The 21,162-nt window shown below is 41.0% G+C and overlaps 2 protein-coding genes across 2 annotated transcripts in view; both read left to right on the forward strand.

Moving 5' to 3' along the window:
- The window catches only part of IPO9 (importin 9), a 40,882-nt gene extending 21,438 nt beyond the window's left edge, over positions 1 to 19,444 (forward strand). The window contains exons 10-25 of the mRNA XM_010584751.1: positions 152 to 210; positions 773 to 924; positions 2,035 to 2,133; positions 2,285 to 2,391; positions 3,558 to 3,697; positions 5,421 to 5,580; positions 6,601 to 6,827; positions 7,037 to 7,185; positions 8,092 to 8,220; positions 9,519 to 9,794; positions 11,574 to 11,740; positions 13,797 to 13,930; positions 15,328 to 15,447; positions 15,936 to 16,037; positions 16,862 to 16,938; positions 17,526 to 19,444. Coding sequence (XP_010583053.1) covers positions 152 to 210; positions 773 to 924; positions 2,035 to 2,133; positions 2,285 to 2,391; positions 3,558 to 3,697; positions 5,421 to 5,580; positions 6,601 to 6,827; positions 7,037 to 7,185; positions 8,092 to 8,220; positions 9,519 to 9,794; positions 11,574 to 11,740; positions 13,797 to 13,930; positions 15,328 to 15,447; positions 15,936 to 16,037; positions 16,862 to 16,938; positions 17,526 to 17,636 — 2,209 coding nt within the window. The 3' untranslated portion in view covers positions 17,637 to 19,444. The remainder of the gene's footprint in view (positions 1 to 151; positions 211 to 772; positions 925 to 2,034; positions 2,134 to 2,284; positions 2,392 to 3,557; positions 3,698 to 5,420; positions 5,581 to 6,600; positions 6,828 to 7,036; positions 7,186 to 8,091; positions 8,221 to 9,518; positions 9,795 to 11,573; positions 11,741 to 13,796; positions 13,931 to 15,327; positions 15,448 to 15,935; positions 16,038 to 16,861; positions 16,939 to 17,525) is intronic.
- Positions 19,445 to 19,661: 217 nt separating this feature from the next.
- LZTR1 (leucine-zipper-like transcription regulator 1) overlaps positions 19,662 to 21,162 on the forward strand; it is a 38,895-nt gene continuing 37,394 nt past the window's right edge. The window contains exon 1 of the mRNA XM_010584752.1: positions 19,662 to 19,705. Coding sequence (XP_010583054.1) covers positions 19,662 to 19,705 — 44 coding nt within the window. The remainder of the gene's footprint in view (positions 19,706 to 21,162) is intronic.

The following is a 21,162-nucleotide window of genomic DNA, read 5'->3' on the forward strand; positions in this document are numbered from 1 at the left end:
TTTCTCTGAAACACAGGACTGTGCATAAAGTCAAAGATTTTTTTAAGAAAGAAAACTTCCCTAGTTATCAGGAATTGTAAGATAGGAACAGATTAATTCCTAAATAGATGCAGTTCTTTAGAAACATGTATATTTACTTAACTCTGTCCACTTATGTGAGAACAGAAGTAAATTACACAGAAGAGGTGGAGGACCCTGTGGATTCTGACGGTAAGAACTTGTTAAACTGCACTTCTGCCTCCTCTTTTGAAGAGGAGTGGACTTACCTAAGATTATTGTTGTCAGAACAGTGACTGAAACACTCTAGGAGATTGTGCTTAAAGGTACATTTATGGTGTTAGAACAGTGTCCATCACTTCATTGCAAGTTACATGTGATTGTGATCAGTGAAGCTGCGTAATTTAAGTTTTCTAATGACTCAAGGAGTGAGTTCTGCAACAATTTTGAGGCATAAGTAATGGGACAAAAGAAAACCAAACAGGTTTTAGGTTGAGCTGGATCAGTTTTAATGAGGAGTGTGCGGTGAGGTGGGACAAGAGCAGAAAGTGATGAGGTCAGACATCCTCCAGGGGCTGCTGCTGCCCTTGCTATTCCAGGAATAAGAATAGACTGCCTTGTCAGGCAAGCTAACAGCTTGTAATTATATTTGACACCCATTTATACCTTTCTATATGTTAGCATATTCAGTCATGATTTTTGCTTTCCCTTCTGCCTTTCTGTATGTTGGCATATTCAGTCGTGTTCTTTTTTTTTTTTCCACTTCTTTGTTCAGGTGAAGTATTGGGCTTTGAAAATCTAGTGTTCAGCATATTTGAATTTGTTCATGCCTTGTTGGAAAACAACAAATTTAAGAGCACAGTGAAGAAGGCTTTGCCAGAGCTGATCTATTACATCCTCCTTTACATGCAGATCACAGAGGAGCAGGTGAGCATGTTTGTCTTAATGTAGGAAGCAAATGAAATGAGGGATTTAAAACAGCTAATGTGCTAGGAAGAATTTCAGTGTGTGGAAGCTGCTGTAATCTAATAGGCTGTTCTGTCACTTTGCTATGCCAGGAGTTAGGGCAATAGCATCCAAATGTTACTAAATGGTGTAACGTGGACAGCAAATCACAGAGTCACAGAATGGTTTGGGTTGGAAGGGACCTTCAAAGATCAGCTAGTCCAGCCCCACTGCCATGGGCAGGGGCATCTTTCACTAGATTAGCTTGCTCAAAGCCCCATCCAACCTGACCTTGAACACTTTCAGCGATGGGGCATTTATAACTTCTCTGGGCAGCGTATTCCAGTGTCTCAGCACCATCATAGTAAAGAATTTCTTCGATATATCTAATCTAAATCTTCTCTCTTTCAGTTTAAAACCATTGCCCCTTGTCCTGTCATGACAGGCCCTGGTAAAGAGTCTCCATCTTTCTTACAAGCCCCCTTTCTATATTGAAAGGCTGCAATAAGGTCTCTCCAGAGCCTTCTCTTCTCCAGGCTGAACAACCCCAACTCTCTCAAGCTTTCTTCTTTCATTCCTTCATGAAATAGTATTATGCTGTGAAAATGAGGATTGTCGTGCTGAAAGGGATAGCCAGGTTTCTGTGACAGTGAAAAGATTGTGCTAGTAGCGTGGAATAATTTGTACTGTAATTTTACATGGCTCCTGGACTCCCAAGCCTGACAGCCATCGTCTTTTTGTTTAGGTAGGCATGCATAAAAACAGGCACTCTGTTAAAGATTCATCTGTTTCTCCCATTCCTCATCTATAAGTAAAACTGTGTAGCATCGATTCCAGGTCAGTCATTAGTTTTGTCAAACTCTAATCTGAAATGAAGAGCAGAAGAGCAAGATGAGCGCAGAACAGAGCGGGTCTCTTCTTTTCAAAGGTTTCTCCAATAGAATATGAGAAAAATCAGTTGAAGATGATGACTTCTTATGGCAGAGAAAAAAATCTTCAAAACAGATTGCTGGGAACAGAAAAGCTCCCTTTTACCCTTGGTGTTCTGAATTAGTCAACCACCCTATCCTTCTTGTCTCCTTTCTGTTTTAGATAAAAGTTTGGACCGCAAATCCACAGCAGTTCGTGGAGGATGAAGATGATGATACTTTTTCCTATACAGTGAGGATTGCTGCACAGGATCTGTTGCTGGTATGAAATGTGCTCCACATTTAGATGCAACCAAAATAATAATAATAATAATAATAATAAATAATAGATGTAGCATCTTGAAGGGCGTTTGGAGAAAAGGACAACTTTTAAAAGTCGATACAAATAAGTGTTATCATTTCCTTCTGTGCAGGCTGTGGCTGCTGATTTCCAGAATGAGAGTGCAACTGCTTTGGCTGCAGCAGCTACAAGACACTTACAAGAAGCTGAGCAGGCTAAAAACAACGGTGCTGAGCACTGGTAAGGAGATGTGGCAGCAGGGAACAACACTGCTCCTAATATCAAGCTCTTTTGCAGCATTGGGTGCAGCACAATTTAATCACATTTTTTCATGACATTGCTACTGATGGACAAGGATGAAATTTGAGAACTCCGATTAGAAGAAGAAGGAAGTATAACTATTCTTTAGCCAGATGATAACATCTTCATGTGGAATACTTTCAGCAATTGCTAGCACAAGCTAGATGTCCCCAGGCTCCGTCCCTCCAGACCCTGACTATTCCTTAAAACGTATAATTAGAAACGACAATTAGTTGTGCGCAATCTGAAGAGAAATTGGCAATACTTTCACTTTGTGTTCAGTTAACTGAGCTCGACATTTCAGGCTTTTTTTTTTTTTTGCTTGATCTAAAGGAAAGATATAGGTGCTGTATGCAGATGTATGTGTTCGATTTTAGAATTCCAGTGTTGCAATTTTTAATGTTACTTGGGGATAGAAGGAGACACCTCAACTGTAAGAGTGCCTGGTTGCTGTTTCATAACTACTCTCTCTTGGTTTTACAGTGCATTAGTTCATTGTTTGTGTTTATTTTGAATATTAGTGTCAGAGTAGCCACTCTGTATAGTGAACAGCAACTGAAGGTTAGAGAAATCAAACATTGAGTCCCTGTATGCCTTAATTGTGATAAGTTCTAAAGTAGGTTATTTGCTTCACAGATAAAAGCAAGGAGAAGTCGTATTTGCCCATAACCCTATTTCATCATAATTAACAAAACGTAATGCAAAAATAGACATTTTAAAACATTTAATGTACTGGGTATCACAGTGCTTCTGCACATAGAATAATCAAGCAAGGCACAGCTGGAGATGTAAGCCTTCATAGAAAAACCTCATTTCTTTTTTATTATGGGAAGAAAACTGGTACAAGAAGTAACAATTATTCAACTGATACTTTAGAAAGTGATTGAGAATGCTGCCTATCCTGGGTGAGCTTCCAAGCCCCCAGCTTGCAGAGCTTTGCAAATGTTCGTTTCTTTCAGGGCCTTTTCAAATTCTCTGCTTTGGTATCAAGAAAATAGTTATGGTATCTTAGACCAAAAAATTGTAATGGTTTCACTTCAGAATTTTATTTATTTATTGAGTTGATGGTGGTGGAAAAACCTAAAGGCATCTAAATTCTTTTGCAGGTGGAAAATACATGAAGCTTGTATGCTGGCCCTGGGCTCTGTGAAGTCTATTATTACAGACAGTGTGAAGAATGGTAGAATACATTTTGATATGCACGGCTTCCTGACAAACGTTGTTCTTGCAGACCTCAACCTTTCAGGTATACTGGACCTTGCCATTACTCAGAGTAACTGCTGAGTGTCAGACCTTGGAAATCTCTTACAAACAAAAGTGTCTGATGAATCAGGTTGCTGTATGCATGTGGTGTTGTGAAATGCAGTTGTGCACATTGTACATGTCAAAGGGCATAAATCTTATCTTGTGAGTTCACACATGCTACCATGTCTAATATAAGCCCTTTAAATGTGGGGCACTATGCTTTCATTTGAAACTCACTTTTGGCTGGATGTTTGAGCCTGTAGGCCTTGGAGATGGAGGGGTGATTGCTTGAGGAGCTTGGTGGAAAATAGCTGTAGTCTTGCATCTGTTTCTGGGAAAGAAACCAGCAGTATTTAACAGGCTTCAGAATTCCTGCAGCGCCATACTGTCCCATTTTCTTTACGCTGAGGCTGACGCTAGTTGTAGCACATGAATTCAAATAACACTCCTAGCTGAGCGGGTTCCTATTATTGGGAACTCTGCAGGCTTCTGCCTTCTATCTTACATCAGTGTGCAAGAAAGTCAAAGGAGTTGTTGAAAGTTGGACCTCAAAAATCCTTGCAAATAATTAAAATTTGAGAAGTTTAAGCCAATATGAGCATTATTGGTGAGTTCACATTAAGTTGTGTCAGTGCAGAAAAAACAAGTTGCTGGATGCTTTCATCAAAGAAACATTTATTTAGCCTATTGTAAAGAAGTTTTTTTTCTTTTTTTTGAGTTAATTTTGAATGAAGAAATAGTGTGCAAAGTGCATAGTGTGCAATGCATATGAAAAAACAACCTCAGCTATTTACATATATTTACACAAATTTACATATGTGGTATTGGATTGTAAATGAGCTATTGTGCTCTAGAAAATGCTCCTGGAGTCAGTATATAGATAGTTCTCAAGGATATCTGTTTAATGCTCAGTAATGGTAATGGAGAAAGAAATACTGCATTTTATAATACTTGCTTAGAAAACAAAGCTTTTCTCTTGCTGTACATCTTGCATGGAGTTTTTCATGTCCTCATCGTAAAATTAATACTTGCAGGAGTATAAATAGTAACAGTAAAGATGCTGAGAAATAGAGGGCATCATCTGTTTGAGGATAGCCTAAATAGATAAGGATACTTTTAGCCTGAGAAGGCAGAAGGGTTAAGTGTGATAAAGATAAATCATACCTTGATAAATGTAAACAGGTGAGTAGATAATGAGTATTCACTGTTTCTCTGGTTCTGTTGAACATCAGAACATTGTGTTATATAATTGCAAGATGATGGCTGGAAACTAGAAAAGTAATCTGTAAAAGATGCCTGTATGTGCTCTGTTTCTCTTAATTCCTTTCCCTACACTGCTGCTGTTCACTGCTGTTGGGGACAGAATATTGAACTAGATGAATAGGAATTACTGAAAAAGCCTTCATTCTCTTCCTTTACTTTTGTTCCGGTGATCAGTAAAGCATGTATTGCTGTATTGATGAACAAATTCAAGTGTGAGTACTTGAGGGAAGAAAGCTTTTTTTTAAACAAATGAGAAATTGTTCTTTGAGATAACTAAGAAAATAAACTGGATTCTTCCTATGAGCAAAAATTATTTGTATGCCTGCATACTTGTCTTCTGTGTCACATCTTACTGTTTTGCTACTGGGATGACAAGATTTGGGATAATGGATGGAAGCAGCTGTAATTTTAAACTCATAAAACTTATGCTAAAACCACTGGGGTTTTTTGTTTTGCTTCAGTGTCTCCTTTTCTTCTGGGTCGTGCTCTGTGGGCTGCCAGCCGTTTTACAGTGGCTATGTCTCCAGAACTAATCCAGCAGTTCCTGCAAGCTACTGTCAGTGGTCTACACGAAACCCAGCCTCCTTCTGTCCGAATCTCTGCAGTCAGAGCTATCTGGGGGTAAGTAAACCCTAAGGTATTCCAGAGCCCCAGGGATAGTTGGTATAAATTACACTTATAAAACTGGTGTGTTAAAATACTAATAACATTTCTGTATAGGCTGTGGAAGTGTTTGCTTTGAATGAAATAGATGTCAACTTTAAAAAGTGTAAGCAAGCAGGTTCAAAATGAATAACTCTAATGAGGAATATGAAATTGAGATTCAAAGTTTGCTACAATAAAATGTTATAATGGATACAGTCCCAAAGCGAAGCAGAACTAGATAGCGATGAAAAGCATAAAGGTGAAACCCAAATTACTCCTGTTCAGTCACAAAGGTAGCTGAATGGCATAACACGGGCTTGTGGAGCAAATCACAGCAATAAGGAATGTTTGGGGTTTTTTTAATCCTGTTTTTGTAAATGAGTTGCAAGAAGGAGAAAGGAAGATCTGTATTTATTCTAAAATGAAAAATTAACATAGTGTAAAAACAAACAAAAAAAAACAACTACAAAAAAAATGCGAAAAACCTGCTCTTCCCCACTCTCCCCCCGCAAAAAACACCTTGTCTTCTATTTGCAATGAAATGTTAATGAATAAGTAAAGGCAGAAACTTACAACTTAGTTACTTCTGAAATTGTTTTTTCATTCCCTAGCTGACTTGTAGAATGTGGTAATTAAACACTTTGTAAGCAATGAGTGTCTGTCTGTCTGAGACTACTTCTTTCCTCAAGGTTTATTTTCTCCATTGATGGGCAGCTCTTAAGAGAGAACTGTTACTAAGAGGCAGCTGAAGCTTTTAACATCACTTGATTAAACTCTGCTTCTGTGAACCATCAGGGTGGAATGAGGAGGAAAGATAGCTGAGCTGTTGAGAGATCAAGGAATAGCAGACTGAAAGGGGAAAGCCCTGGAGGAGTGAACTTAAGGAAGAAGAATGGGTGGGGTGAAATAACCCCTTATATATATCATCTAGAGTTAAATGTATAATGACTTTAATATACTATGTGTGTATTTTTGTATCACAAATTTCTTGTCTAGCTACTGTGACCAGCTGAAGATCTCTGAGAGCACCCATGTGTTGCAGCCTTTCCTTCCTAGCATTCTTGATGGACTGATCCACTTGGCCACTCAGTTCAGTTCGGAGGTCCTAAACCTTGTGATGGAGACGCTGTGCATTGTCTGTACGGTAGATCCAGCATTTACAGCAAGCGTGGAGAACAAAATCTGCCCCTTCACAATTGCAATATTCTTGAAGTACAGTAATGGTATGCATTCAAGTTACATTCTCAAAGTACAGTTGTTTTTGCTACTGAGTCCTGGTGCTGAAAACTTAATAAATGATAATTGAATGAACATTGATTCATATGGTAAAGCTAGAAGGGAAACTTGCTGCTTTACCTATTCAAAATAGCGGTAGCAAAAATTGAGATGTGTTTATTAGTATGTTTCAGTAAATGGTGCTTTCTCTCTCCAGATCCAGTTGTTGCTTCTCTTGCCCAAGATATCTTTAAGGAGCTAGCTCAGATAGAAGCCTGCCAGGGTCCAATGCAGATGAGGCTAATACCAACTCTTGTCAGCATCATGCAGGCCCCTGCTGACAAGATCCCAGCAGGGCTTTGTGCAGTAAGTGCTACAGTGGTACACGGTCCCTGTTCTTCAACATATAAGATAGCTGGTCTGCAAAGAGTAGAAAAGTTGCTTTGGAACAATGACTTAGGTCATTGGTAGAGGTTTCTTTGTGGAGAGAAGGCAAACTGCAGGTGGGGGGAGATGCTTCCAAAAGTTAACTTTAAACTGCTCCTCTGGCCTTCTTCCAGTCTCTGCAGTGTATTGCTAGTCATTTTGTTTTGACATAGCCACGTTTCACCAGTAACAGTCTCCTCTTTTTGGTGGAATGGTCTCCAGCAGGCTACACCACTATTCCTTGTGCTTTTTTCTAAGACTTTTTCCAATTTATGTGTCACATATGTATAAATTGCTGGAAATAAATTATACAGGTTTGTCCTTTCTATAAAAAGTCCCCTTATGAAAGATTAAGCATTGACTGTGTAGAATGATTGTATGGAATTAAACCCATAAATATCTTTATCAATATGCTTATAATCTGCGTATTGATTGGTATGACTGTAACAATCGCTTATGGGTAATTAAAATAAATTTAAATCAATATAAACAAAATGGAACAAGTCAGCTAGAAGAGTTCTCTGGCTGTACTGATTAGCATGCATCAGGGTACCATGAAATTGCCATATTTAAGTGGTTACACTGCTTTTAATGTTTGAGCTGCCTTGAGAACTTCTGCAGTGCACACCATGTGTTCGTGTCAAATACAGTGATGCTTGGGTGCATGACTCCAAGGTCTTCTGATTTAAAAAATATTCTGGACTGTAAAATCAGGATGCGAATGCAGTACTGGCTCACATCCCTCCAGTTTGCGCCTTTGATGCTTGCACCAGTGGTGGCTAATGCTGACTTAGCATACTATGGCTGCTGCTGTAACAGTGCTTTTGTTTGTGTTTTTCCTTTCAGACTTCTATTGATATATTGACCACAGTTGTGAGGAATACAAAACCTCCTCTGTCGCAGCTCCTTATCTGCCAAGCATTCCCTGCAGTGGCTCAGTGCAGCTTGAACACAGATGACAATGCTACTATGCAGGTAACGCTGTGGGGAGTGGTAAGGCTTGCATGGCTATGAAAGTCCAAGAGAGGTGACCAAGTAAGACAGGTGACATAGCCTTTAAGGGAGCCCAGGCTTTGCTTGCCAGTAGCTGTATCAGCACCTCCTCAGGAGTCTCTGCCACCTCCAGTTTATCATGAAAGTACTGCTGTTCAAGGGCCTGCAATGACTTTTACTGATCATTCCTTAATTTGGAGGACCAGAGTGAGTAAAACAGCAGCCTTGATCTTTTTTCTATTTTAGGGTTCTGGAGCACATTAAAAAAACCCACAAAAAACCCAAAACCCAAACAAAAAAAACCCCAAACCTTATTGCTTTTCTTCCCCCCCTAATAACTTTCATCACACCTAGAGAGGCAGAGACTGTCTTGAGGAACATGCTCAGGCATAAGGAGGCAAAAGACCTCCTGCATAGAAGACCTCTTAGACCTCTTCCTTCTAGCAGTTTTCTCCTGTACTCATTTAAGTGGGAAGGGGAGGGCAAACTTCTTTTTGCCTGAGCCAGGTATGGGATTGAGGGAGAGCAAGGATTCGTCTCAAACAGCAGTAGTGCCTGAGCTATGCCTGTTGGCAGGCTCTGCTATTACCTGATGATGTCTTTAGAGTATTTAAGCAAGAAAGAAAGAGTGTCAGAGGTTAAAAGTGCAGGGTGTCTTTTCATTCCAGCTACTAGGTGGCATATAAGTAATAAAGCTGGTTTCATTCCTTATGTAAAGAGTTTTATAGTGCCAGCTACCCTTTGCCATGAGAATACAGACCATAGAAATTACTTTCCCTAAACAATGTACCTGTAAGAACAGGTTGGAGACCAGCAATAAGAGGTTGGAGACCAGCATGCTGGTCACTCTGCTGGATCTTTGTTTTAAGAGTTCAAAAACATTGCAGCTTGGCTGCTGAGTTGTGTCTTATTCATGCTACACTTTGCCGTTTTCATCTCTCACTTGTTAGAATCTCTTGGAACTTCTCCAGGTAACAAGACTGGCACAAAACTGCAGCTAGTTAAGGTTGTCTTTGTATTTACTAGATGATCTTCTTGAGAGCTGCCTGGGCAGTGAAGAGTTTTGTACTTAATAATGAACTGAAGTCTGTAGAAATTATTTAGGCGCTCATTTTACTGCACATTAGAGAGCTTGGATCTTTTACAGATGCCACCAGTTTGCCCATTGTTTTCATCTTGGTTAAGGGTCTTTTTGGGGTGATGAAAGGAAATGTCTTCCCATGTGTTCCCGCTCCCTTACCTAGACAGGGAAATTCTAACATGATAATTCTCTCATTTAGAATGGTGGCGAGTGTCTGCGTGCATACGTCTCAGTGGCGCTGGAGCAAATTGCACAATGGCATGATGAGCAAGGCCACAATGGACTGTGGTATGTGATGCAGGTGGTGAGCCAGCTTCTAGATCCAAGGACCTCAGAATTCACTGCTGCCTTTGTGGGCAGGTTGGTCTCCACTTTAATTTCGAAAGCAGGAAGTGAGCTGGGAGAGAATCTGGACCAGATTCTGAGAGCTATCCTGAGCAAAATGCAACAAGCAGAGACGCTCAGTGTAATGCAGGTGAGCAGGCTGGGCACCCAGGAAAGTAGAAGTGTCAGGAAAAGAAATTGTTGCCATTTTTTTTAATTGTGTGCCTGATTATTTATGTCTAGTGCAACTGGAGGGTCTACGTATCCTCTTGAAATAGTCAGGAAAATGCCTACTCTGCTCATACAGAGTTGTCCAGATTATGGGGTAAGCCAGGTTCTTGTGGGTAAGCTTTAATGCACCTTAAATAGTCCCTTGTGACCTTGTGCTTGCAAGCAGTGAACCTTTACAGGGGACAGGAGTTGTCTAAGTACGGATGCTATGGCAAAGGCAGCACATGTTTTCGATTGGTTTTGTGTTGTGTTCGAAGGATAAAAGCTGGAAGTTGAGACAAGGTGAACTTTTGGTGGATGGGAGGTGTAGTTGGCCTGCATCACGTGAGAGGCCAGACAAAGAGCATCACAATCTCTTCTAGCCTCGACCTACTTCTAGTGGCACAGTTTTATGGAATGATTTTATCCCAGTGGTCTTCATTCTCTCTCCTGTCTTTCTTGTCTGTGCCCTTAATGTAAAACATCTAGTCATGGCTGCCCTGGTTCCTCAGCAGCAGCTGGGGGAAGGTGCTGTTCTGCTGGCACTGTTGAGCAAGATCCCACCTTTGCCCTCAGTGCAGCCCTTGGCTGAGGCTCACTCTGCTCTAACCCTTTTATCTTGTGTATTTTTCTGATTTTTGGATGTGCATTTTTCAAGCCAGCACATGGTGAATCAAGAAGGCCATTCAGGTGTCAGCACAGGTTTCATCTTAAAGCCTTGATTTTTTTTTTTCTCCTTGGATACAGTGTTGATTCTGAACTGTTCAGAATGGCTCTCACTTTGCCTATTTTTGGATTCAAAATATCTGGAAGCTTAAATCTGAAGCAGTCACATGAAGCCCCGGTAGCCAAGGGAAGAAAAGCGAGCCTTTCACAATGCTGAATCTCTTCCCTGTATTAGCCTTAAAGATGAGCCTCTGGAGGTGGGCAGCTTTTCCCCGAGGAAGCCTACAGAGATGCCCTCAGACTTCGAGACTGACATTTAGACATATGCAACATATGAATTTTACCCCTGGTCTTTAGGAGTCAGACTGCAAAACTGCATCTTGTAAAAAAAAAAAAAAAAAAAAAAAGCTTTCTAAAACTCGCAATTCTTTTCCTAAAACTTGTGTTCAAAGTGCACTCAGAATTGGAAAAGTGCTGCTGAATTATGATGTGATGATGTGGGAGAAGGGTGGTGCTGTGGTGGAGGTGATGATGGGAAACTCCTGGGGTGAAACGGGAAGAGAATATGGGTTCTGGCTCTGGACCAATAACTTCTGTTTCTTAGCTTGAAGATGAGACACGTTTCTGCTAGATATGTGTAGATTTAGAGCTCTGTGTAGAGAACCGTGTGTACAGCTTCTGGTCCGTTGAGCAAACTAGGGCACTTGCAGCATCTCAGTGTTGCCCTATGATATTTTTGCTAGTCAAAAGTCAGCTGCAACCTCTGATATTTTTTAAATCTTTGTTTTAGGAAGGTTTGTTAGTTTGGGGCATGGATGTGAGTAAATTTATTCCTGCTCTGTGTTTTTGGGGTGGTTATATACTGCTGTTGACTGTAGTAGTTTATTGCCTGCTTTTGTAGCACACAGTGTCTTGCAGATGGTTATACTTTCTCTTCTTCTTGGGGTTGGTAAGCACAGTCTCCACTCCTGCAGGAAACTCAGTTACTTGAATATTTGATAAAACATTTTGAGCTATTAAATTATGTACAGCTAACATTTCCTTTCTCCTGTAGTCCTTGATTATGGTGTTTGCTCACTTGGTTCACTCACAACTGGAGCCACTGCTAGAGTTCCTGTGTAGTCTCCCTGGACCAACCGGCAAGCCTGCCTTGGAGTTTGTAATGGCCGAATGGATGAGCCGGCAGCACTTGTTCTATGGGCAATATGAAGGCAAAGTCAGGTAGGATGTTTCACAAGCAGGATCTGCACATTAACGTTAGCTGACTGATCATCCCATTGCAATTACATACACTGGGTGTGAGGGAAAGAGGAGCTGGTTCAGACTTGGATTAGTGTGTGCCAGCGTTGGACAGAATTAATTTTTCCTGCACTGTCAGTTCAGCTCAGGAGAGCCATGGTAATTGGAGCAGTCTCTGATCTTCCTATCTGCTCCTCTTGCTGTCTGGTGTTTCTGTGCTGGAACAGCGTGACTGAAGGGGGAAGGGGGTGTCTCTTGCAAGCACAGGAGTGCTTTTGAGATGGAACTTCTGTGAATGGGATGAGAATAGCCTCCAGACATGAAATTGCCTTTGTAGACTACTGTAGAGTTTCAAGGCATTGTAGAGGGTTTCCTAAGAGAATCTGGTGATTTCTTGTTGATTTAATGTTCTCTTAAAAGTCAATAAAGAAATCAACTGAAACAGTTTTCTCTCCCTTTTGCTGTAGGAGCACATTTGTGTTCTGGTACAGGCTGAGTACTATATTCCAAAGCATGAAATGCTCTATATTAATTTAAATTTTGCCACAGCTGCTGTCTTTGATTTTTCTGGAAATGTGAAGCCTAACAGACCGCTCTTAGGGGTCTCACCAGCTGTTAACTCACTTCTTAGTATGTGTTGGTGTGTTATTGTTATAAGGCAGTCAAATAGCCCATGAAATAAGTAATAAGAAAAAGCATGTTTAAAATGGAAGTTTGTGAACAGTGATGTAGAACAAGAGGCAGTCTGATTTGGGGATCTGGTGCTGTTTTCAGTCACATTTGGTCTGTTTCATCGCTAAGAGCAGTGGTTTATCCCCATTTGACAGAGCAGGGTTGTCTGCAGGATCCCATGAGACTGCTTATGGCCACAGGGAAAAGCCAAGGCTGGCGCTGGCAGGGAGAACAAGGTTAAACTTTGTTTTTCAGTGCTGTCTCCATATTGTCCAAGATTAGAGCTATCTGTGTACAGATGACTTGGCAGGGCTCCACACAATATTAAACACTTTGATTTGGGTTGTTCACAGTGATACTTACGCATTAGAAAATGTTAAGTGTTTTCTGCATATTGAAGAAAAGCAATGCCTGCTCAGAGGACCCTTTTGTTTAGAGTCAATAAAAGGAACGTGAGGATAGCTGACACCACCTGCGTGCATCATTCTCCATCCCTGTGAGTGGCAGGTTGAAGAAGTGGCTATTTGTTTTTGACTTGCATGATGAAAGGATGGGAAAAGTTTGGACAACTCAGGGATGGCACGTAAGATCTGGGTCCAAACCAGCAGTATGGGAACTCAGAGCCATAGTGTGGGAGAGAAAAAGGGTGTGAAGCGAAAGCACAAAAAGAGCGAGTTCCACAGAGCTCTGAAACTTCAGTTTAAGACTTGTGGAGCCAGGAGAGAGGTTTAAGAGTGCCAAGCCTAAACTGGTGGCCTTAATCTGTAGTCAGAGTCATCCTCAGTATGGCATGAAAACAGCCTGGAACTGGAGAAGGTTTGAAAGTGTGGAGTAGGAATCTAAGCAGCAGAGAGGGAAAGAACACATGAAGATACCAAAGGAGCAAACTATAGAAGGTCTGAGTATAGCAGAGCTGTGAAGGACCAGGAGGAAAAAGAGCTTTGAGACTGGGGAAAAGTAGAAGAGATGTTCATGGCTGCAGATCAACCAAATTACTACTTTCTTGCCATTGCTTTCCTCTTAATTTCATCTTCATCTGCACATGATGCTTCAGGAGTGTGTTTAACCTTGTGGCCCTTCTGAACTGGAAAAACCTTTAATGTATGTGCACACTCTTTGGTAGTGTTTAATCCAAAGCTTTGTCAGTTTTCAGCTCGCTGTGCAGGTCAGGAGATGAGTCCAGTTTCAGATGCTCACATGAAGCAGAAGTAGGGAAATTCTGTAATGCTTGTTCTTGGCAAAAGTGTAGAAAAAAGGGCATCTGAATGTCTGCTGTGGAGATGTGTTCCCTATTAACAGTTCACTGTGGGAGCCAGACAGTTTAGGGAAATTCGGATCTGTAATTTTCCTATTCTCTGTTCCCCAGCTCTGTAGCATTGTGTAAACTCCTTCAGTATGGCATCAACACAGATGACAAGCGACTTCAGGACATTAGGGTAAAGGGAGAAGAAATATTTAATATGGATGAGGGAATACGGACACGATCAAAGTCGGCCAAAAGTAAGTAATCATTTTGCTGTTTTTAACAGGGTTTTTTTCTTCCTGTTAGTAGATGCCATAAAAGCCCTTAAAATAGATCTTGCAGATCACACAAGCTGTGGGAGATACTTCCCACAGAAGGTACATGTTGGTTTTTAGAGCTAATCCATACATCATGTATTTAAGGTACCCATTATTTGCCTTAATTCTCCCAAAGACTGATTTGGAAGACTCCTGATGTCTCTGATTTAATATAAATGGATGAGGTGATTATGGGATAGGGGGTTATTCACTGCTCTTTTGCGTCATCCTTTTCTATCTAATGAGATAGAATTGATAATTTCATGATGCCTAGTAACTTCTCTGAGAGGAAAGTGTGTTTAGTGAATGCAGAGATTTAAAAAAAAAACAAAGTGGTATTTCTTTTGATGAGACAGACTTTCACAAGTATCAGCAATGATTTCAACAAGTTAGAGATCGCTTTTAAGGAAAGCTTGGCCAGTCTCCTACGTAAGACTTGTCTTATTTTTAATTGGCTGAACCCAAAGTCTTTGAATGGAAATTACTGTATAGAGTTTCATATATTAAATGGGAGAGAGCACTGTGCAGTTTTTTCTGAGGACTGAGCCCCAGAGGGAAGACACTGGGGAGCCACTGTCGTTATTCTTTGCTTAAAAAACCCAAACCAACAGACTCAGATATTGTCTAGTCAGGTAGAAGAATGGTAATTGCCAGCATTTGAGTTAAACTAAGATTAATACTGATATCAATAAGAGCCAAAACTAGTGCTCCCAGTTTCTTTATTTGATAGGCTCTTTCCTTTTGTAATTAAGGACAAATACACTGTCTAGCTATCCCTGTGGAATAATTAAGCCCTGCAGGAACACTGGTGAGGAAAAGTTGGAGCTTACAGTGTCTCAGAAAGGGTAGAGCCACGCGTGGGAGTGCTGCACCACTCATTTACTTGAAAGCACTGCTAGATGTGTAAATATACTTCAGAGAAGAATGCTTAATGAAGTCATCTGTAACTATGATTTCATTGGGTAGACTCACAAATCCATTCAGCTGTGAAGATTTTAACCATGCCTTTTCTTCATTCAAAATATGCAAGAGTTGATACTGCAGTTAAGATCTTTGAAACCTAGCTGTGAAGGTATACAGAAAGAATGTTTGGGGTTTTTATGTCAGTTCCTTTTTCCTCTCAACCTGGAAATTTTGCTTCTATGTCAGCATTTCAAAAGTATGATAAAATTAAAAAAAAAAAAAAAAACAAAAAAAACCCCCAAACAAAACAGAACGCCACCAACTCCTCCCCCCAAACCCAAATAACAACAACAAAAAAACAAAACAAAAAAAGGCCTGTTTTTAACAACTTTTTATTAAAAGCAATGTGAATATATATTATTCTTCTCTTATAGATCCTGAACGCTGGACAAACATTCCTTTGTTAGTAAAAATCTTAAAATTAATAATAAATGAACTCTCTAATGCGATGGAAGCAAATGCATCTAGACAGACAACTGCAGATTGGAGCCAAGGTAAAATACTGGGTTTGCTTTTTCTCTTGCATGGCTTAAATCTACTTTGTAATCTCTTCAAAAGCATTTATAGTAATAAGAAACTCGCAATAGTAAACAGTATACCTGTAATTACAAAGGCTTACATAGTAATCCAAAGGATAAGATCAGTGAGTGTTGTGTATTCTTATACCTGAAAATTATTTTGGGCCAGTTTGGAAGATGGGATCTGACCATATGCCAATAAAATTACCCTTTCCTGGTATATCTGGTTTGCCTTTCTTCCTTCCTTCTTCAAGCATTCTTGCTGCTGCTTTTTGCTTAGCTCCAGTTCTTGAGTCGCTCATTCCAAAAGGATAGAAAAGGTTGCTGAAGTAGTGAAGGTGTTTCCCTTCATCCACCTACAGAAGCAGGGATATTTGCCTAAAAATTACAGTGCCCTGTAGAGTGATCAACAGACTGGACCTCTTGGATTTTGATTATTTCTAGAATTTTTTTTTTCTAAACAGATGATTCAAATGATATGTGGGAGGATCAGGAAGAGGATGAGGATGAAGATGAAGGCTTAGCAGGACAGTTCTTATCAGATATTCTTTCCACAAACAAGTATGGTAAGTAACAGCTTTAAAGTGCTTACTGAAAGCAAAAATAGAGTAGATGACATCCTAGTCAAGTTTTCTTTCTGTGACAGCAGCTCAACAGAGGCTGCAGGCAAGAGGAAGGAAATATACTATACTGGGATTTTGAATAAGGACCTTTTTCTGTAAGAGAGGGACATGTCTTTGAATAACACAATGATTAAATAACTGCATTTTTCACCTGAGAATTCAAATGCTGCATAGGCTTCACATTGCTGTGAGGTTCATGCAGGTATTTCTTCTAAAGAGAAAATTGATGCACAAAGATGTAGACGTGACCTTGGAATGACAGTGTTGTAGAAGTGGATAAGCTTGTTTGTGGAGTGACCTTGAGAAATAATTGCTGCATAAAGGAGATGGAGCAGGTATATCATCTCCTTTCCTCTGCTCTCCTGTTTGCATATAGTCTTAGAAGGGAGAACCTCACAGGCAGATACAATAAGGGAGACTACTTAAATTAGCACAGAATTAGAAATGTGTCACCCTGACACAAGATTAAGGCCTAAGATAATAGTGCACGTAACTAACAAACCTGCTTGTCTAGTATCCTGTGTATTCTTGTCTCACCTGTGTGTTCCTTGAGATTCCCACTATGACTCGTTTTGTTCTGGGGTTTAGTGTTTTCTAATCATGTGAACTTAAGGAGCGAATATTCTGGATACAATTTTTTTTTTTTACCCAGCAGTGCTGAATCTATTTACTTTTGGATCCTTGGATTTCAACAGTAGTCTAATAGAGAACTTCCTGAGATATTTTGCTTTGTTTGGTGTTAAAACATGCTGATTTGCCTCTGACAGATGAGGATTACTATGAAGATGATGAAGAGGATGATCCAGATGCATTAAAGGACCCTCTTTACCAAATAGATCTCCAGGTGATGCTCTAGAATGAGTTTTTTTAAACAGATTCCTACCGTTCTTTACAAACTTTTTTTTAATGTTGTACTTAAACAAAACTGTAAACCACTTGAAACACCAGTTATTGATCATTGTCCCGAAGGTACTCAGTTAACTGTAATTACTTTGGAAAGTGCTGAGTATCCCAAGAATGCCTGGAGCTATTTTTCCTTATTGCATCAGTATCTATAACTTCGAAATGTGAATGAACAAAACTTTTTGAACAGAGGGAGATGAGACTTTTCTACCCATGAGCTTCACAGCTATTTGCTGAAGTCAGAAGTAGATTGGAGACTGAACATGACAGAATTTCATACTCTAACTGGGCAATGCTCCCATCCAGTCAGTCCCTGTATGATACTCTGCTCCTGCTTTTTACCACCACCTGGCAGCCATTTATTAGCCCTTCCTGTCTGCTGCCACCCTTCCTTCTGCATTGCTTGTCTGTTCCCTGCAATCCCTTTGTCTTACTGGGTGCATGTTGAGGTTTATCTTTTGATAAATGAAAGAAACAGAATTTCTAAAGTGACATGGTGCTAACTGGGTCTTTCTGTCTTCCTTTCAGGCCTATCTCACTGACTTCCTCTGTCAGTTTGCACAGCAGCCCTGCTATGCAATGTTTTCAGACCATCTCAATGAGAATGAAAAGCGAGTGTTACAGGCTATTGGTATATAAACCCACTTGAAAGACCATACCGATCATATCTGAACAATTTTTTTTTTTTTGCTTATTCCACGTTTTATGATTAAACATAAAACATTTTCCAGTGTATACCTGCTTGTTACAGGTGGATGATGGCCTCGTTGCGATGTATTGAGCCTCATCTTAACATGAATCTGCTAAGGGAAAGAATACTAAGAAAGCAGCAAGGACAGAAGTCTGTAGAGCTTTGCACATTGGTCTCACCATGGGAGCACTTTCATTTTCCACAGTAACTTTCCAGGAAGTTCTTAAAGATAAAACAATGTGTCCTTAATATTTTTAAAATCAAACTGTCTCTACCTGTGAAGAGGCACTTAACTGAGTTTCCCACAGGAGAGTTGGACAGAGAAAGGAATTTGGTCACTTACAGATTGCTTGGATGTATCTTGAGAAATTGGAAGGTTGTTCCTCTTCGCGCTCGCATAACACATACAGGGTAAATATCTTGATCTTACAGCGTGACTTCTTTTTATAGAACTATAGACTCTTTTATCAGAGATGCCTGAATGGTATGGAACCTGTTTACAGGAGTTTGGATGGGAAGCTGAGACAATAAAACTGAATGCATATCTTCTTTCCTGTTGTGGATGGGGCTTTGTCGCTCACATCTGCTTTCCAGTCCCATAGGAGCAGTTCTTTACTAATGCTTTTGTGTGCACATGCTCAAAGGAAGCTACCACTTAAATTTCTGTTCCTGTGGCATGTGGCTACTAAAGACTTCGGTTTTATGGAACACAAGGAGCCACAATTTTTAGGGGAAAAAATCTGATTGTATGTAACATATTTGCTCCATGACCGCCACTCTGAACTACTTTGCTTCCTTCACACTCCTGTGTGTATTTTTATAGAGTGGTAAAATAACATTTGCAAATTGATTTACCCGTAAGAACAGTGTGATGTATCTCACAACACCTCTCTGCCTTTGGTTCCCCCTTGGGGGAAAATGAAAATAAAACAATTAAAATGTACATTGGTATCCTTCTTATAAAACAGATTTAAAAGGAACTTGCACTTGTTTCCTGAAGTTACTTTTTAAAGACATATTTCTCCTTTGGAAACTTTCTGCATATGCCACCTGGAGGATGTTAGGGTATTTCACAGGAGTCATCTGGACAGAAAGGGAGTCCTGTAATGGATACATCTTCTTCTGCTTAAAAGAAAAGGCTGACCCATTATAGAGTTTCCTTTCTTAAGAAAGGTACTTGCTGTTCCTTTGTGGAATAATATGCTTCGAAGTTGTATCTAAAAACCTCCAAAGAGCTGGAGTAATTCTGTATCTTACTGGTCTAACAGAGTATAGCTTTTCACTTTTTTACCAGGAGGGGATAATAAATTAGCTTTTTAACAGACAAGATGGCACAATTTGTTTAGTGTGTGTGTGTGTAAAATGATAAAATAACCCTGAATTCTAAAGCAGACCTTGTTCCCTTCTCTCACCCCAACCCCTCACATTGTGCCTGAGAATGGGCAGAACTAGGGGGAAATCCGCATCATTTGCTGCAGACTAATCTGAACCATCCTTGAGTTCTCAATGGTTTTGTATGAATAGCTCTAAGACAAGCAGAATTTGAAGCCTGATTTTTGTGTGTGTGCATGCATGTGTGTGTGTGTCTAATAAGGTATAAGTTCTTATAAAAAGTTGCCATGCAGTTGTGACGCGGTATCTTTCTTCCCTGTGGATTCTCTGGTGTATAAGAATATAATTAAACTTGATGCCATGGCCTTCCCTTCAGTGGGAATGCTATGGTTCTGTTTTCTACCTAGACTTTTTTTTTTTAAGTCTGTTAGGAATTTTGTTTTGAGGCATTTGTGTCTCTTAGCTTTCACTGAAAAGGGCCAACAAGTTAAACTAAACAGTGTGGTCTCTTGAGGAGACCCAACTGGAAGCAGATGGCTGCAGTGGTGTATCCTGGTAGCTGTACAGGAAGGATCAAGTGAGTGTCCTCAGAGCGACTGGTCCCAGCCCTGGGAAGAGGTAGGACTGTCTTTTTTTGCCCCATGCATTGGCAGCAAGGCTCAAGACCAGTCATCCACTCGTGGAGGTAAGTGAATACCAAACATCGGGAAGCATCTAGGTGTGTTTTAGGGTGTCAGCAGTAAATGGAGCATGTTCAGGTCTGGTTAGCCAGGGCTTGTGGAGAGGTGCTGGTGGGGTTCGTGTGCTTTCTGGTGGGAGTTGACTGCTGTGTGCCTTAGTGGTGCTTGCTTTAGTTCAGTCGGATGGTGGGTTTAAACAAGACTGTGAAAAATGAGACTGACCTAGTACTGCTGATACTGTTCCTCATCTTGAACTGAGAAATCCAAGGATTTCTTTGTGCTGCAAGGTCCAAAAAGTAGATGGGCTGGTGTCTTGTACAGTTCCTGTTGGAGATCATCACTGTGTTGGTTAGAAACTGCTTTGATTTGCAGGCATCGGTACTTTTTCCAGGAGTGTAGCTGGTGAGAAGGGAAATATTGGGGGATAAGTGGCTTTTGGGGACTAGTGCTCTGCGCTCTCCCTCCTGCAGCATCAGCTCATGTGCAGCCTGAGCTGGCAGGGCACAGTGCTGCTGCACAGGAGCTGGCGTTTGGGACCAACCCTGGAGATGGTCCTGTCCCCATCTGTGCATGGTGGGCACAGGAACAGCGTAGTTGCACAGCACACTCTCTGTGCAGAATGTTTTTTGGCAAGAAATACCGTGACTTGAGCTTCCCCTAGAAAGAGGCCAAATAGGATGTGAGAGTGACAGTGCGCAAGGGGAGATGGTTTGAAGGACCTTTGCGTGGTCCTGCTGGTACTTGCATTGATGTAGCTCCTTTGCCCTTCTGCTTTCCTGCTGTCCTTCTTCCTAGCAAAATTCTGAATGCTCCATGACGTATCTTTAAGGAAGAATTGTGTTTGCTGGAGGGGTGCCAGCTTTGCTGAAACAAATCTGACCAGTAACAAGGTGATTGCTCGGGATGAAAAATGCTGGACTTTACGGAGATGTGTCTAAGGCCTGGTTTCGAGGTGCAGAGCACCCCTCTTGTCTACTGTTGAGACGAAACTAAACTATTAGTCGTAAAGGTTACTAATGCTCTGTTAGGAAACACAGGCTCCCTGTTAAATGAAAACCGAAGGGTGGGGTGCAGGCTACCGCACAGCCCGGGGCATGTGCCGCTGCCGACATCGGTGCCTGGCACGCGTGCGTCCTGCTCCCAGCTCCACCGCGGGGAGGAACCGATCGTGTTTTGCACACTGGGTGTTACCTTGCTAGAACAGCATGAAGCTCCGATAGCTGCAGACTATAGTGTAACTAGCGAATAGCTCGGCTACGACTCTGGAACGAGACTTTATGCGTATTCATGAGTATTGTTTTGGGGTTTTTGTATTAACAAATAAACTCTTTTAATGTAGAAACCTGCCTGGCTTCCGAGTTTTTACGGAGTCAGCCCCGGAGCCTCCTGGGTACCGGCGGGCTCTTGCCCCTGCCCCGCCGCGGGCGGGCGCGGGCCTCGAACGGGGGCCTTCGCCGCCGGG

Source organism: Haliaeetus leucocephalus, unplaced genomic scaffold, assembly GCF_000737465.1.
Source record: "Haliaeetus leucocephalus isolate CR32 unplaced genomic scaffold, Haliaeetus_leucocephalus-4.0 Scaffold1000, whole genome shotgun sequence".
NCBI classification, from domain to species: Eukaryota; Metazoa; Chordata; class Aves; order Accipitriformes; family Accipitridae; genus Haliaeetus; species Haliaeetus leucocephalus.